The sequence below is a fragment of the Bos taurus genome, chromosome X, assembly GCF_002263795.3.
Source record: "Bos taurus isolate L1 Dominette 01449 registration number 42190680 breed Hereford chromosome X, ARS-UCD2.0, whole genome shotgun sequence".
In the NCBI taxonomy this organism is placed as follows: domain Eukaryota; kingdom Metazoa; phylum Chordata; class Mammalia; order Artiodactyla; family Bovidae; genus Bos; species Bos taurus.
The window spans coordinates 79284381-79302611 of record NC_037357.1 but is presented as its reverse complement, the minus strand read 5'-3'; the positions used below and the strand labels follow the sequence as shown (position 1 = coordinate 79302611).

Genomic DNA, 18231 nt, shown 5'->3' with positions numbered 1-18231 from the left:
TTTTGCCACAGGAAATGTGAAACTTGGGGACTTCTGAACCGAGGAACTGGTATTGGGGTCCACATCACACTGATCCTTGATTACCCAAAAGTGTAGTTTAAAAGCCAGTGGCTTGCAGACCATGCAGAGGGCGCTAGAACTCCATTTCCCAGGAGGTCTCAGGGCACAGGGTGGAGACTGCGTCTGACGACAGGGGTGGGACTCGGTCGCTGCCGGAATGATGCCCGGATCCCGCCTTGTTCGCCCAGCCATGAGAAACCTGGGAGGCTCTGTGAGCTGCGGTTGAACGGCGCTGGAAGACGACCGCTTTGCCAGGTAATCCTTATCGAGAACCACCCGCTAGGCGGGCCCCTTGTTCGCTGTTTTCTCATTGAGTCTCCCCATCTCCAGGACGGTTGCCTTAGTGATCCACTTCCTTGGATGGAAGGGATTTGAGAATGAGATGAATTGTATATATTCGGGGGAGATTGAGCCTGCCCTTCCTATTGGGAAGCCGACGTTAGGCACTTATCTGTCCCAGGATCACGAGTCCAACCAGAGTTCCAGAACCAAGTACCCCTGGTGGAAAGGCTGCGAAGGAAATGCCGAGCGGGCTTGTGGTGGCTATGGATGGGTCACTACAATTGCGTCTCTGGTTTAAGTTTCCAGGCACAGGATAGTCTCCCCTGGCTCCAAGTTGGGGAGTGTTCACATGGCTTCCTTCGTCCCCGAGATTCTCGAAGTTGTCTTTGACTGCACTTGAACCAAAAGAATCACTCTTAAACGTGAAAAAGCTTCCTGGACTTAGATAACTAAGTTGCAGAAAGTAATAAATAAAAATGAGGGTCTTCTGAATTGTTTTGTTTCAGAAAGTTGCAGAGTGATTTAAAGTGAATTAGACTTCTAGAAAGGGGGAGACTTGGGGGAGAATGTGCTAGAAATAGTAATACTTTGAACTGCATTTTTGTCCTTACTGTGTCTTTTATGTTGTGTGTCTAACCTAGGAGAAAATTGACTGCTGAGCAGTGTACATCTGAAGAAGGATGCTTTGTCAGATGAGATTGGAAGATTTTAGAAGAAACTATAATTCCAAGGTTAAAAGTGAGTGCCTTCTGAGATGTTGGTCTCTGCAGATTGAGGCCACTTTCAGTTTCCAATCCTAGAGGCATACTTGATCTCTGAACTGAGCTGGTATCTACTTCACAGTGCTACTATGAAGCTTAAATAAGATATGTGAAAGTATTTTACACAATGCCTATAACAGGCTCTCAGTTTTTATTTTCCACTTGCTTCCTCATAGCAACTATTTCCTCTGGGCCATGCATTACTGTGTATTATTGTTTACCTTTTTATAAAAGTCCTGCCTTTACCATAAAACTATAAGCTTCTATCATCATTTGTTGTTTTTAACCCTATTTTGAGTCCCTCCTAGCAGTACATTGTGCATAGTAGTACCAGGGAGAGTGGGTGGATAGTGGTGGTGATGAGAGGAAATCTGTCTGTAGGGAGAAACCATTGTGCTGGATGCTGGAGCTGAAAGAAACAAGCTTTTCTCCTAACAGTGATAAACAGAATATTTGCCTTTCTCTTGTAACTCCTAGCCTTATCTCAGAGATCCCAGCCCTTTAAAAAGCATTGTTTTTATTTTCAGTATTTTTAACCATTTTAAAGTGTACATTAACTATATGCACATTTTTGTGCAACAGATCTTTAAAATTTTTTCATCCTGAAAAATTGAAACTCTATACCCCTTAAACAGCTCCCTATTTCCCCTTCCCCCAGCCCCTGGCAACTACTATTCTACTTTCTATGAGTTTGAGTATTCTAGATACTTCATATAAGTGAAATCATGCAATATTTGGCTTTTTGTGACTTTACTTCACTTAGCATAATGTCCTCAAGGTTCATCCATGTTGTAGTGTATGAAAAGATTTCCTTTCCTTTTGAAGGCTGATCTATGTATGTATGTATGTGTGTGTGTGTGTGTATTTCTTTATATGTTATCCATCGATGTACATTTAGGTTGCTTCCACCTCTTAGCTATTGTGAATAATGATGCAATGAACATGGATGTGAAATTATCTTTTTGAGATCCTATCTTCATTTCTCTTGAATTATATTTTTTAGTATTATTTTTAAACTTGTTGACTATGGAGAAGTTCAAATATACACACAAGTAGAGAAAATCGTATAATGAATATGTGGGCTGGATAAATGAATCAGCTGTACAAAGCACCTCCCTCCTTTTGCTGAACCCCTCCCTTTCATTGAGAGTTTGCACCAGATGATTATGTTTTGTTTTGTTCAGACCTGCGATGTTCTAGGTACATTTCATCATCTAGGCCTGCCGTCAGTGACTTGAGTGCCTATCTGCAGATCATTTTATTATAGATACCAGGAGTACTGGTAGATGTAAACTAGTAGAAAAGAGTGTAGTTGACTTTTCCTAGTTACAGAGATGAGGAGCTAAACTTAGGGTGCAAAGTGGTCTTTGTGCCTCAGAGTTTTTCTCTGGTTCAGTAGCCACCAACCCCCCCCCTCCCCATCAGATGCACTGTTGTCCTTAAAGCAGTCACTCTGAATGGTACCTAGAGGAGGCTGGGAAGATGAGTCATACAGGCAGTAATTGCATTCAGATGCAAAAGAAATTAATCCAAACTGGGAAAGCCAAGGAAGTTTATTTTCAAGGAATGCGGTGGTGACTTTGCCCTATTTCTACTGTTGTTATTCAGTTGCTAAGTGTCCAGCTCTTCACAACCCCATGGACTGTAGCACGCCAGGCTTCCCTGTCCCACTATCTCCTAGAGTTTGCTCAAATTCATGTCCATTGAGTTGGTGATGCTATCCAACCATCTCTTTTTTTTTTTTTTTTTTTCTTTTTTTTCTTTGCAGTCCATAGGAATGATTTTCCCTCCCTTTCCCCAAGGTTGAGCAACAGGGTCAACAAAGGTCCGTCTAGCCACAGATGGCAGCCCACCAGGCTCCCCCGTCCCTGGGATTCTCCAGGCAAGAACACTGCCTATCCAACCATCTCATCTTTTGTTGTCCCCTTCTTTTGCCTTCAGTCTTTCCCAGCATCAGGGCCTTTTCTAATGAGTTTGCTCTTCACATCAGGTGGCCAAATTATTTCCATTGACTTTGTATGTTTGATCCTCATGTCTGTTCCTAGATGGAAAAAGACAGAGCTGATGGTCAGTGAATACTCTGGGATGGTTGCCTACTAGGCTCTGGACTTTTAGCTGTGGGACCTGTGCCAAGGAAAGGAAGACTTCTAGGGGGAATACCTCACTGGTCAGAATTGGCTGTGTGAGCAGAAAGCTATTCCTAGTGGGCCTGTGCAAAGCATACTGAGAGGGCCAACTTTTCTTTAAAGGAAAGTGAATTTGCTCAGTCATGTCCGACTCTTTGCGACCCCATGGACTATAGCCTACCAGGCTCCTCCATCCATGGGATTTTCCAGGCAAGAATACTGGAGTGGGTTGCCATTGCCTTCTCCAGGGGATCTTCCCGACTCAGGGATTGAACCCGGGTCTCCTGCATTGCAGGCAGATGCTTTACCCTCTAAACCATCAGGGAAGCTAAGTTTTCTTTACCTTGACCCAAAATGAAGTGTTTGGTTTGGTTTAGTTTTTGGCTATGATATGGGCCTAATAAGACAACAGGATGGAGGATATATCTATTCCTCTGAATTCCCAAGGTGAGAAACTGATTCTCAATTTTTTTTCCTGTGATCAAATACATATGATAATGTATCCCCTTTCCTCCATGTTCTGATACTTGAAGTTAATGCAATGAGGATCAAGTATGAAATTAGGGCAGTAGTTAAGAAGCTAAAGAAAATGGAGTGCTATGGGGGCACTGACACAGCAGGACATTGACTGGATATGAATATGGGGGTGTAAACATGGATGTGTGCATGCTAAGTCGCTTCAGTCATGTCTGACTCTTTGCGACCCTACAGACTGTTGCCCGCCAGGCTCTTCTGTCCATGAGATTGTCTAGGCAAGAATACTAGAGGGCTTGCCATGCCCTCCTCCAGGGTATATTCCCAACCCAGGGGTCGAACCCACATCTGCTACGTCTCCTGCACTGGCAGGTGGGTTCATTAACACTAGCACCACCTGGGAACATGGGAGCTCATAGTAAACATGTTCCTTGGAGATCATCTGTGTTTCATCATTAACTCGCAAGTACTCGATTCATGAAGAAATGGACAAGAATATAGTGGTGTTATAAACTGTAGTTTTACTCAGATAAGGACAAAAGGGATGAGGCAGAAGGGTTTGTCTAGCATTGTAATCACATTATAGAACTTTTGCCTTCCCAGCAGAATAGTAATTTTTGTGAAGTCATAATAGCTTCTAACACTTTAATGAGTACTTCCTATGTGGCAGGCACTAATGAGTACAGCACATGCATTCTTTCATTTAAGCTTCAGGTTAAAAACTTGCCCAAGTTCACAGAGCTTAGGAAGAGAGGACTGGTTTTCGATTCCAGGTGATCTGACTTCAGAGTCTGCACTCTTAGCCACTTCTCTATATGGCTGAATCTGACTGGCCTACTTTTCTCTCCAGTATTTTGATGCCACTATGGTTTTTGCAGTAGTCATGTACAGTTGTGAGAGTTGGACCATAAAGAAGGCTGAGCACTGAAGAATTAGTGCTTTTGAATTGTGGTGCTGGAGAAGACTCTTGAGAGTCCCTTGGACTGTAAGGAGATCAAACCCATCAATCCTAAAGGAAATCACCCCTGAATTTTCATTGGAAGGACTGATGCTGAAGCTGAAGCTTCAGTACTTCAGCCACCTGATGCGAAGAGCTGACTCATTGGAAAAGACCCTGATGCTGGGAAAGATTGAAGGTGGGAGGAGAAGGAGGTAACAGAGGATGAGATGGTTAGATATCATTGATGGACATGAGTTTGAGCAAACTCCTGGAGATGGTGAAGGATAGGGAAGCCTGTGGAGAAGGCAATGGCACCCCACTCCAGTACTCTTGCCTGGAAAATCCCATGGATGGAGGAGCCTGGAAGGCTGCAGTCCATGGGGTCGCTGAGGGTCGGACACGACTGAGCGACTTCACTTTCACTTTTCACTTTCATGCATTGGAGAAGGAAATGGCAACCCACTCCAGTGTTCTTGCCTGGAGAATCCCATGGACGGGGGAGCCTGGTGGGCTGCCGTCTGTGGGGTCACACAGAGTCGGACATGACTGAAGTGACTTAGCAGTAGCAGCAGCAGCAGGGAAGCCTGGCGTGCTGCAGTCCATGGGGTCGCAAAGAGTCAGACATGACTGAGTGAGTGAACAATAACAAACAACTGTTTTTCAGGAACAGAGTGTATCTTTGCTGAGACTGTAGCCACAGATCTGAAGTGAGAGCTGTCTTTCCTTTTGTTTCAACTTTGGAAAACAAAGGTTTCTTCTTTCTACACCAATTTTTAAAAATTAGTTAACATTTATTTAGTATCTATAATATTTTAGTAGCTTTGATACAGTGTATGTGAGGCCTTATGACAATATTGTAACCTTTGTATATAATAGTTTTTAATCTTGTGGGGCTCACAGTCCTTTTTGTGTCTGATGACAGTTTTGGATCTTCTTTCCAGAAAAATTTACCTATGCACATACACATAATATTGTGCACAACTGCAGAGGTGGCTTCTAGAATCTTCTGAAGCCTATCTTCTAGCAGGCCGTGGACTCCATGGTAAGAACTCTTGCCCCATACAACCTTTCCCAGCTTCTGTGGTGTCAGGAGGCCAGGTAGTGGGTGGGGGGAGGGCCTTACCTCCTTTCTTATCAGAGAGAAATGTTTATATAGCTTAGGCTCCCTAGATTAACCAAACGTCTATGAACATTCTTTCCTTCTCTCTTATACATAGGACTCCAAGGGAAGAATGCAGACGATCAAATGTGTGGTTGTGGGAGATGGGGCTGTAGGTAAGACCTGCCTCCTCATCAGTTACACAACAAATGCCTTTCCTGAGGAGTATATCCCCACTGTCTTTGACAACTATAGTGCCCAGACATCTGTGGATGGCCAGATTGTCATCCTGAACCTGTGGGACACAGCTGGCCAAGAAGAGTATGACCGACTGAGAACACTCTCCTACCCCCAGACCAATATCTTCGTCATTTGCTTTTCCATTGGCAACCCATCTTCTTATGCCAATGTGAGGCATAAGTGGTACCCCGAGGTGTCCCATCATTGCCCCAATGTACCTGTTTTGCTGGTAGGCACCAAGAGGGACCTGCGAAGTGACCTTGAGACAGTGAAGAAGCTAAAGGAACAGAGCCTAGTGCCCACAAGTCCTCAGCAAGGCACTTCCCTGGCTAAGCAGGTGGGGGCTGTGAAATATCTGGAATGTTCAGCCCTGATGCATGATGGGGTCCGTGAGGTATTTTTGGAAGCCATCCGGGCTGTGCTTTACCCTGCCACAAAGAAGAACACCAAAAAGTGTGTCCTCTTATAGCTTTTGGGATGCTGGTTGGGGACTGCACCCACAGAGAAAAAAGGGGAAATTCCCTTGACAGCATTTAGCATTGCCAGTGTGAGCCACTTATCTCTTCTCCTAGAAACCCTAGGCTCCAGGTTATTTGGCTTTTGGAGGAATGAAGAGAGGCTAGTTTGTACTTGACTGCTTTGAAATTCAGTCTGAACCTTTTAGAGAAAGTTTGAGAGTGAGAGAGTGTGTGTCTCTCCTGTCAAAGTGATGAGAGGAGACGTCACCAGGTGTTCTTTTCGGCACTGGCCAGGCCACAACTAAGCAGATCAGCCTAGTACTGTTCTTTGTAGGCTTTTGCTTGACTGTTTGAAATCTAATTTCAGCTTTCCTGGATGTATTTACCATTGAGCTAGTACCTCACAGAAGGACAGGGTTCTCTGTTTTCAAATCATTACCTGAAGCTTTCTGATATACTAATTTTTGGAAACCATTTTAGGTGTGATTCCTGGGTGTTCCCAGTGTTGACATATTCTTTCCATTCTTGAGATGAGACATTTTTGCAATAATGGTTAAGCAGCATTTCTAGAGTTCTGTGAGATCGTAACAGATGTTTCTTAAAAGCGTTCTATGGGCCTCTGGCCTTTTGAGATGGCTCACACTCACTCCATCTGTGGAGTGTGTTTCTCTCTTAATAAGTCTGCTTGTTACCTAAAACAAAAAATGGTTCTGTGGTCAAATAAGGCAAGAATCATTGATTTAAATAATGCCAAATAGTTTCTTTTACTGCAGGAAGTTTTATAACTTTTAATAAGTATGCAATATTTCCCAAACTTATTTCACTGACCTTTTGTTTTTTGGTCCCATGCAGCACCTATTAACATCTCTGGGAACACAGTTTCAGAGATGCTGGGTTACTGGGGACTGGGTATTCCCATGGTGGAGACTTAAAAAAGCGTAACTGGTCCTATTCTTTGCGATGTTTCCTTCTCTGTGCCTTTGAAAGGAATGTTTACCGGCCATGGCCTTGTTACTGATTCCTCTTCCAATCCTCAGGAGGTGGGTTTGGCACTTAGTCATAACAGTACATTGTCTGTGGGATCTGATGTTCAGATTTGCTTTCTGATTCTGCTAGCATTCTGGGCCCTGTGAAGTGAAAAACTGTGTCTCTGAGGCTTCTGTGTGGCCCTTTCTTCTCACATCACCCTTCCACTGTAAGGAAAGACCACTGAAGATTAACCCTCTAAATGAAACCAATGAAACAACCAAACAAGTAAGATGTCCTGCCAGTCACCCTCAAGGGGTTCTGTGATTCCCTCTGAGACTTCTCTTCTGTTGTCATTCCTCTGAGCCATTACAAAGGCTACTCTGCTCTTTTCCTGTTCCTCCTCTGTATGTCTCCCTGTTTGTGTGTGTTCATCCCTGTGTGCCTTTTGAGTTTGCTTCAAGAGTGTTGGAGTATGTTGGGTTTCCAGGCCGAAGGGGCTGTCCTCACCCTTGTGGCAGTTTTGTTGGTTTTCCTCAGTCTGCTCTGGGGCGAGATGAGTTGACTTCTGTCTCCCCGTGGACCTGCTGATCCTTCCCCTAGCTGTATTTTTGACCTTCATTTGATATGGAAGGAAAACTTCTCTACCTGACAGATAGTGATCAGCAACTTCACCATGCACATGTCCTCTCATCCTGCCAGAATAGCATGGGATTTTTGAGAGTTTGGGAAATGGAGCTAAAAGGATCTCATACCTCCCCTTGGGGTGAGTGAAGTGCCTGTGCTTTGCTCTGTGATTGTCTTGCTGTTGCTCTTTGACAGGATAAGATCAGAGTAACCTCAAGCTGACTGAACTTCCTGGATAGGGTTGCCAGATAAAATAATTTTTTTAACCAATTTTTTAGTGTAAGTGTGTACCTTGTAATATCTGGGACATGCTTAACACTAAAAAATTATTTTCTGTTTATCTGAGATTCAAAGTTAATGGAGCATCCTGTATTTTTATTTGCTAAATCTGTTAACTCTACTCTTTGAGAATCTGGAACCTGGAGGTCAAGCAAATATCAAGTATTGATAGAACATAAAAGGTTGTATAAATACTCTGTTCTTCCTCCTTTTCTTCTGGTTTCCCTTTTCCCTCACAGTGCACTAAAGTGCTTTTTCTTTTTCCTTCATCACTGTACTCGCCACTTCACGCAATATTCCATTGGTGTGTATGTCTACAATGTTAATTGTCTGAAGCTGTGGAGGATCCAGGATGAATACTGTTGTCCAGCACTTGCCTTCTCAGTTCCAATGTACTGTGTCTATTTTCCAATGTGCAACTCAGGGTCTCCTGAGGCTGGCAGGGATTCTGTATGAGCAGTGTGTTAACTTGAAGAGGGTGAATGTGGCCCTCCTCAGCTAAGGCTCAATCAGATCAGTTCAGTCGCTCAGTCGTGTCCAACTCTTTGCGACCCCATGAATCGCAGCACGCCAGGCCTCCCTGTCCATCACCAACTCCCGGAGTTCACTGGGACTCACATCCATTGAGTCAGTGATGCCATCCAGCCATCTCATCCTCTGTCGTCCCCTTCTCCTCTTGCCCCCAATCCCTCCCAGCATCAGAGTTTCTTCCAATGAGTCAACTCTTCGCATGAGGTGGCCAAAGTACTGGAGTTTCAGCTTTAGCATCATTCCTTCCAAAGAAATCCCAGGGCTGATCTCCTTCAGAATGGACTGGTTGGATCTCCTTGCAGTCCAAGGGACTCTCAAGAGTCTTCTCCAACACCACAGTTCAAAAGCATCAATTCTTCGGCGCTCAGCCTTCTTCATGGTCCAACTCTCACATCCATACATGACCACAGGAAAAACCATAGCCTTGACTAGACGAACCTTTGTTGGCAAAGTAATGTCTCTGCTTTTGAATATGCTATCTAGGTTGGTCATAACTTTCCTTCCAAGGAGTAAGCGTCTTTTAATTTCATGGCTGCAGTCACCATTTGCAGTGATTTTGGAGCCCAGAAAAATAAAGTCTGACACTGTTTCCACTGTTTCCCCATCTATTTCCCATGAAGTGATGGGACCAGATGCCATGATCTTCGTTTTCTGAATGTTGAGCTTTAAGCCAACTTTTCCACTCTCCTCTTTCACTTTCATCAACAGCCTTTTTAGTTCCTCTTCACTTTCTGCCATAAGGGTGGTGTCATCTTCATAAATGAGGTTATTTATATTTCTCCAGGCAGTCTTGATTCCACCTTGTGCTTCTTCCAGTCCAGCGTTTCTCATGAGGTACTCTGCATACAAGTTACATAAGCAGGGTGACAATATACAGCCTTGATGTACTCCTTTTCCTATTTGGAACCAGTCTGTTGTTCCATGTCCAGTTCTAACTGTTGCTTCCTGACCTGCATACAGATTTCTCAAGAGGCAGGTCAGGTGGTCTGATATTCCCATCTCTTTCAGAATTTCCCACAGTTTATTGTGATCCATACAGTCAAAGGCTTTGGCATAGTCAATAAAGCAGAAATAGATGTTTTTCTGGAACTCTCTTTCTTTTTCGATGATCCAGCGGATGTTGGCAATTTGATCTCTGGTTCCTCTGCCTTTTCTAAAACCAGCTTGAACATCAGGAAGTTCACGGTTCACATATTGCTGAAGCCTGGCTTGGAGAATTTTGAGCATTACTTTACTAGCGTGTGAGATGAGTGCAGTTGTGCGGTAGTTTGAGCATTCTTTGGCATTGCACTTTGGAAAGTGGGGCTATTATCGTAATGTGGCCACTGTGGAAGTCAACTGGCTTCTGGGCACTGGGCCCACTGCCCTTGTGTAAAGTTACTGGGTTTTTCCAAAGACAGTCAAATGGAAGTGTATTCCAGTCTCACGATGTTCTGATTGATGCCACCTTGGGTGCTCACAGGACTTTATGGTTGAAAGGGGCTAGACACATGGCTGTCATCTGGGTCTCTGGGAACTTTCTATTTAGCTACTGAAATCTTTTAAATTAGCTTTTAATTTAATAGTGCCTCCTGCTCCTCTTTTGCCTGTCAAATTCACAAATGTAAGCCTGGGTTTGGTTTGGGCAAACTTGTGTTCTCTAATAAATGGAGGTGTGATCCACAAGTCTGAGTGAATGGTTTTGTTTTGCTCTGATTTAATAGTCTTAAGTATACACTGACATCTTGATTTTTATATGTAATTTGTATGAAGACTAACTGCTAATATCACTTTTAAATTTTTCACAAGGAATGCTAATAAACTTTTCTGATTTTACTGGGTCTGTTGTTTTCTAAAAATCCAAGCAATTCCTCACCACCACCCCTTTGTCTTGTGTGTGTGTTAATTGCTATCTTGTCCAATTCTGCAACCCCATGGACTGTAGCCCACCAGGCTCCTCTGTCCATAGAATTCTCCAGACAAGAATACTGGAATGGGTTGCCATGCCCTTCTCCAGGGGATGTTCCCAGCCCAGGGATTGAACCCGGGTCTCCTGCCTTGGCAGGTGGATTCTTTACCGTCTGAGCCACCAGGGAAAGTGAATGGTTTCTAAATGCTTTTCAGCTTGCAAAAGAAGAAATAACTGTAACTGTCATATTGCACATGGTGCCTATGTGTAACTGTACTTATTTTTCTACATCAAATAATCAGCATAAGGAATTGTCTGTCCTGCTAACACTGATTCTCTAGTTCCTGCCCACCCCTCACCTATTCATCTCCAGGATTTAGCTTCATATCCTGGTTTTCAATAATGACGGACCAGTGAGTTGCCTGTTGGTGATTTTTCTCACTTATTACATGACATTCAGTAAACACTTCTCAAGCTCTTATTGTGTTACAGGCTTGACTGTGCCAGGGGTAGGAAAGATTCTGCATTTAATGTCTTTTGCCTCTTCCACTTAGCTCAGGAAAATCTCCTCCTGTTTGTTTTAAAAATGAACTAAGGAATTCCCCGGTGGTTCAGTGGTTAAGACTGTGCTTTCACTACTGAAGGCACGGGTTTGATCCTCCCTCCTCCCACCAAAATACCTAATCTTGGCTGGCAACTGTAAATAATGCTGGTATACTAGTAAGTGCACAGGAAGAGCAAAACCATGTTTTTTGTTTTTAAAAGCCACTTTATTGAGGTATAATTTACATACTGTACAATTCACCCATTTTAACTGTACAATGTAACAATTTTGAGTAAAGTTACTGAGTCATGCAACCATTACCAAAATTCAAAGAGATCCCTCATGTGGTTAATCCCGTTCCCATCCCCAGCCTTTCATATAAATGGAATCAAATATGTGGCCACTTGAAACTCTTCTTTCATTTAGCAAAATCTTCTCAAGTTTCATCCATTTTGTAGCAAATATGGGTAGTCATTTCTTTTTATTACTGAATAATATTCTACTGTATGGGGTACACCATATTTTATCTACTCATAGTTGAGGGACGTTTGGATTGTTTCTACCCTTTGGCTGTTACAAATAATGCTGCTGTGAACCTTCATATAGGTTTTGTGTGGGTGTGTTTTCCACTGTCTCGGGTGTATACCTGGGAGTGGAATTGCTGGGTCATATAGTTCAGTTCAGTTCAGTCACTCAGTAGTGTCCTACTCTTTGCAACCCCATGAACTGCAGCATGCCAGGCCTCCCTGTCCATCACCAACTCCTGGAGTCCACCCAAACCCATGTCCATTGAGCTGGTGATGCCATCCAACCGTCTCATTCTCTGTCATCCCTTTCTCCTCCTGCCCTCAATCTTTCCCAGCATCAGGGTCTTTTCAAATGAGTCAGCTCTTTGCATCAGGTAGCCAAAGTATTGGAGTTTCAGCTTCAACATCAGTCCTTCCAATGAACACCCAGGACTGATCTCCTTTATGATGGACTGGTTGGATCTCCTTGCAGTCCAACAGACTCTCAAGAGTCTTCTCCAACACCACAGTTCAAAAGCATCAATTTTTCGGCTCTCAGCCTTCTTTATAGTCCAACTCTCACATCCATACATGACCACTGGAAAAACCATAGCCTTGACTAGACGGACCTTTGTTGACAAAGTAATGTCTCTGCTTTTTAATATGCTGTCTAGGTTGGTCATAACTTTCCTTCCAAGGAGCAAGCGTCTTTTAATTTCATGGATGCAATCACCATCTGCAGTGATTTTGGAGCCCAGAAAAATAAAGTCATATAGTAAATTAATGCAAATCACATTTTGAGTCAAGAATGGCATCTTTAATATTTATAGTAACTGAAATCCCCTTCCACATTCTACAAGTCTCTACCTCATTGAACCTGCTTTTCCATAAGCACAAGATTCAAGAGACTATATAAGATACATTAAAAAGCATTCCACTTTGCTTTTTTGTCTTATTAGTTAGGCAATAGTATTCTATTAACTTTTCATTACCAAAATGCATTTCAGCTACATGCAGGTTTTGGCAGACTTGTCATCTGGTCTAGAAATACAACTACTATTAAAATATTCCAGTCTCCTCCTGGGTTTATTTTCTGTTTTCCTCTCTTGTTCTGAACCAGACCAACATTTGTCTCTGAAAAAGAAAAATTCCACGGAATATTCATACAATGAAGTAATACATAGACATAAAAAAACCGAGGAAGAGTGCTATTAAGTGGTACAGTGTGGTTTCCAGACTATATTAGTAAGTGAAAAAAGAAGCAAGGTGAAAAGAATATATATAGTATGCTATCTTTTGTGTTTAACAAAAAAAAAGAATATATACACTCATTTGCATATATTTGCCGAAAGAAACACAGAAAGTATAAATAGTGAATTATGCTGTACACCTGAAACTAATGTGTTAGTGTCAATTATACTTCAACTGAAAAAAAAAAAAAAAACAGGAAGGATAAATAAGAAATTAATGAAAATGGGTACTTACAGGGAGTGGGTGGCAATGGAGCACAGGGCATGGGAGCAAGACTTGTCTGGCAATAGCTTTTTATATAGTTTTGACTTTGATCCACATGAAAGTTTACATATTTTAAAAATAATGTATCATTTTTACTAAAAAGGATGATAAAAGCAAATCCTAAACTTGAATATAAATGGAAAAAACTCCACAGAGGAAAAAAAATGATTCATGTAATTTAAAAAAATTTCTTTCCTATTTCTGGCCAGGATGCAAGGCATGTGGGATCTTACTTCCCTGACCAGGATTGCACCTGTGCCCCCTGCAGTGGAAGCATGGAGTCTTAACCACTGGACTGCCAGGGAAGGCCCTGATTCACGTAATTTTTAAGCATAGTACACTGTATATCCTTAATAGGATATAGTCTAAGGACAGAAGACTGCAAAGAACTTCTGAACTTTACTTAGGCTAATTTTTGGTAGTGGTATTGGTCTTATAATTCTGAAGAGTATGTGTGTGTGTGTGTATGTATATATATATATATATATATATATATATTGGTGTTGGGGACCAGAGTTTTCATTGTAAGAGAAGCAAGATACAAATATGAAATGGGGGAAGACAAGGGAGGACCCTGTGGTGTTAGATTTGAATTGAAGGTATTATTATAAAGTCATTTTTTTTTTTTAGCTCTCTCCACTGAAAGGGCCTAAAAGCGATGATGCCCCAGTTTCTAAACACCATTCCCCACTAAAAGGAACCAGGGCTCCTTGGACAAATAACGTGTACCAGGTCCAGGACAGGGAATGCAGAGTGATCCTGGAACATCTTGTGTCAAAAAGCAAAGAAGTGCTCAAAGACTAATGGAGTCATGTCAAAAGGACACAGGAGCCAGAGTGACAAATTTGGAACAGTTTGAGGATCAAAAAAGGAAAATGATGGTGTTAGACTGTAACACATTAAAATAAAAATGCAAGAAAGGAGGTAAGAAAAGGGAAAGTTCTGCTTTACTGAGTAAGTCCGATTAATAAATGTAGAAGGAATTAAGAATTAGAAAAATCACCCTTTGGCACTCGAACTCTCTGTTGAGTCCTGCCCCAGGCCACAGGTGTGAGGCCACCAAAGCCTCAGCAGAGCCCAGAATCAAGGTCACCTCCAAAGCTGACTGAACCCCTTTGTAACCTTGCCAAGAGCCCCCTGATCATCACTAACAAGCTTTCTGACTCCCAGTTAAGCAAAGATGCCCACTCCAGTAAATACTGTATAGTGTTCCAATCAATCACCTAACGTCAATCTTCTAGCAGGAATTTTGTCTTGAGGCTATCTGTACAAATTGGCTATTAACCTATGAAAAAACCGTCAACTCTCCCTGGTCTGTCAGGAGGTCTGCCTGCTTCACTTGCAGTGCCCACTTTATCTCTGTTCTTTGTTAATAAATTCACTCCCTTCTGAAATTCTTTTCCAACCCGCACTTGGACTGTCTCAACATTTGGTGGCCCGTACAGGGACTGCTCTCCCCGTGAGAGAGCCCCCACTCTCCTTTCCTCTTTCTTTTCTTTTGCCTTGAGCCCTCTGCCAACAGGCAAGTGGCTGTGGAAGCAATTCAAGAACTCTGCCAGAATTACTCTCTGGTGTGTTCCAAACGCTCCACTGCCCACAGTACCCCAGTAGCTACCACCCAAGTGGGCGAGGGCTCTCTTTTCCTTTTTCCTCCTTCTCCCTTGAGCTGAGGACCAGGCCAATAAAACTGTGCAGGCACAGGTCAGGCACTTAAAAGCCACTAGAAAAGACTCCCATGGCAGGATAAGGGGGTCATAGAACAGACCAGGCTACCAGAGCATCTGCCCTCAGCAAGACCATTTCTATGCACCACATTAGGCACGTATTGGTTCAAGCAAAACACAGCCCATTCCCCAGGCCACCGCCTTCCTGGCAGGACTATAAGGTGGATTCCTCAGCCTGTTTTCTCTGTCTCTCACTTTCTTCTCTCTGTCAGGATTAATTTACAGGAACCTAGGAGCAACCTCTGAATCATCCTAGAGAGTGCCTTCCATGTTTCAGGGAATTGCTAAAAGGTGAGTCACTGTTGGTTCCGGGAAAGTCTTTTCTGTCCTTTCTGGCCCTAGTCACCACGTGCATTTTCACACTGTTTGTGCCTAGGCTTGTTCCTAGCCACAGGGTTTTGTGCCACTCTCTGTCACATGTTCAGGGGTCACCTCTAACTATCAGACACAATTGTTAGGACAGTTGGCCATTAGCCACACGGTGCCTTGTTGCATGCAGAGGGTTCATTGGGACATGCAGGACTCTTTCTGTGGCCGGTGAACTCTCAGTACCCCCATTCCAAGAATGGGCTCAGGTATGTCTCAAGAACCACCTTCAGACTCACCTCTGGGTTGTGTTCTCAGGACCTGGAAAAAATTTGACCCTGAAAATCCTAAAAAAGAAAAGGCTCACATTCTTTTGCAACAAAACTTGGAGCCAGTACAAATTGGGGAAGCAAGAAAAATGGCCTCTGAATGGCACGCTTAAATTATAACATAATGCTCCACCTTGACCTCTTTTGCTGTTCCTTATGCTCAAACCTTTATGGTACTCAGTCAGAATCTGGATCTAAGGGATTCATGCCACATGTCTTTCTGTTGCTGCCCTATCCCCACTCCCCCTCTGTCTTTCCCTCTCCATCAGATCTCCTAGCTCAGGACTTTCTCCTAAAATCAAAAGCCAGGAAAAAATTCTCCTAACATTCTAAAGAATCCCTTTCTAACTCCTCCTATCTCTAGGGGTGGGGGTGGGCGGGGGAGAAGAAAGTGGGAAAAGAAACAAGCTTCCCCTAATCCTTCAAGTTCTCTTACTCCTTCAGAATCTTCTGATCAAACTAAGATCCCACCTCCCCAGAGAAAAGAGTCCCTGTGGGGACACCATCTTATCAGTCAGTCTGCCCCTGTCATCAGAGCCAATTTGAGAATTCTAATTTAAATTTAGCTATGAAACTATGACTACAAAAAGGAGAGATGACATTTTTGACACTGGATGGCCATGATATTCTTTAGACCCGGGGAAAAAACTGGTTAAAATGAAATCTTTTTGAAATTATAAAACTGGTTCTTTTTGTATGTGCAATTAATTAGGGAAAAGCTGGCTTATTAAAATACCTTTTTTTTTTTTTTTTAGAGCTTTGACCCTACCTGAGAAAACAGAAACATGCCTAGGAAAAAAAACCTGAGGTTAACGCCTATCATGTCCTTGAGATACAGAGCCCACTCTGCCTGAGACTCCAGCTGTGAGCAAATTAGTAGAACTTCAAGCCAAGGAGAAAAAAGGGCAAAGAGACATTTTAAATCTGAGGCGAAACTGTGAGATCTCAGTCCAGATTTATGTATGTCTCAGTGTGTGTCTTTGTCTTTGAATAATACGGCTGAGGTTATTTTGTCAATGAGCTCTATTTAATTGGCCTAAAGACAAGTAAGTGCTTATAAATAAAATAATTCTAAATTCAAGAAAAATGAAACTAAATGAATTTCAGATTCATGTGAACTGGGAAATATTCACTATTAAATTAATACCTGGTATTAACATTTGTTAATGTGATTAATATAGATGTATCTTAAGAACTCACTGTGAAGAAACTTTTAAGGAAAGAAAATGCAAATAATGTAAGAGCTTTGGGTGATTTATGTTTACCAATCTACAAAATGATGATATAAAGGAGAATTCATGGTTGCTGAAGGAAAGTATGATGTGTATTTTTAAGAAAAAGGTATAATGAATGGAATTTCATTCTATTAAGGGAAAATCAAGCAGGGCAAAGACTAATAGTTTTGCCAAGAGAACGCACTGGTCATAGCAAACACCCTCTTCCAGCAACACAAGAGAATACTCTACACATGGACATCACCAGATGGTCAATACTGAAATCATATTGATTATATTCTTTGTAGCCAAAGATAGAGAAGCTCTATATAGTCAGCAAAAACAAGACTGGGAGCTGACTGTGGCTCAGATCATGAACTCTTTATTGCCAAATTCAGACTTAAATTTAAGAAAGTAGGGAAAACCACTAGACCATTCAGGTATGACCTAAATCAAATCCCTTACAATTATACAGTGGAAGTGACAAATAGATTAAAGGGATTAGATATGATAGAGTGCCTGAAAAACTATGGACAGAGGTTTGTGACATTGTATAGGAGGCAGGGATCAAGACCATCCACAAGAAAAAGAAATGCAAAGGCAAAATGCTTGTCTGAGGAGGCCTTACAAATAGCTGAGAAAAGATAAGCTAAAGACAAAGGATAAAAGGAAATATATACCCATTTGAATGCAGAGTTGCAAAGAATAGCAAGGAGAGATAAAGCCTTCCTCCATGATCAGTGCAAAGAAATAGAGGAAGACAATAGAATGGGAAAGACTAGAGATCTCTTCAAGAAAATTAGAGATACCAAGGGAACATTTCATGCAAAGATGGGCACACTAAAAGACAGAAATGGTATGGACCTAACAGAAGCAGAAGATATTAGGAGGCGGCAAGAATACACAAAAGAGCTATACAAAAAAGATCATCACGACCCAGATAATCAGGATGGTGTGATCAGTTACCTAGAGCCAGACATCCTGGAATGCAAAGTCAAGTGGGCCTTAGGAAGCATCACTACGAACAAAGCTAGTGGAAGTGATGGAATTCCAGTTGAGCTATTTCAAGTCTTAAAAGATGATGCTGTGAAAGTGCTGCACTCAACATGCCAGCAAATTTGGAAAACTCAGCAGTGGCCACAGGACTGGAAAAGGTCAGTTTTCATTCCAATACCAAAGAAGGGCAATGCCAAAGAATGCTCAAACTACCGCACAATTGCACTCATCCCACATGCTACCAAAGTAATGCTCAAAATTCTCCAAGCCAGGCTTCAACAGAACATGAACTGTGAACTTCCAGATGTTCAAGCTGGATTTAGAAAAGGCAGAGGAGGTGGGAGGATGGGGGCACTGTGGGAGGAT

At 42.4% G+C, this 18231-nt stretch overlaps 1 protein-coding gene across 4 annotated transcripts; it reads left to right on the top strand.

The window, feature by feature from the left end:
* The first annotated feature begins 246 nt into the window (after positions 1–246).
* RHOG2 (RHOG family member 2) lies at positions 247–16816 on the top strand. 4 transcript variants are annotated; one of them, XR_003033423.2, is made up of 7 exons: positions 247–315; positions 984–1080; positions 5585–5685; positions 5861–5918; positions 13927–14220; positions 15233–15311; positions 16411–16816. XR_003033423.2 is itself a non-coding variant. In XM_005228053.4 (4 exons), the coding sequence occupies exons 3-4, from the start codon at positions 5683–5685 to the stop codon at positions 6449–6451; spliced, it is 594 nt and encodes a 197-aa protein (XP_005228110.1). In that variant the 5' UTR covers positions 247–315; positions 984–1080; positions 5585–5682; the 3' UTR covers positions 6452–10658. The 4 variants fall into 4 exon arrangements, 1 of the variants encoding a protein (XP_005228110.1); XR_816944.4 differs by having other exon boundaries at positions 13506–14220; XR_816946.4 differs by lacking the exon at positions 13927–14220.
* Positions 16817–18231: the final 1415 nt, after the last annotated feature.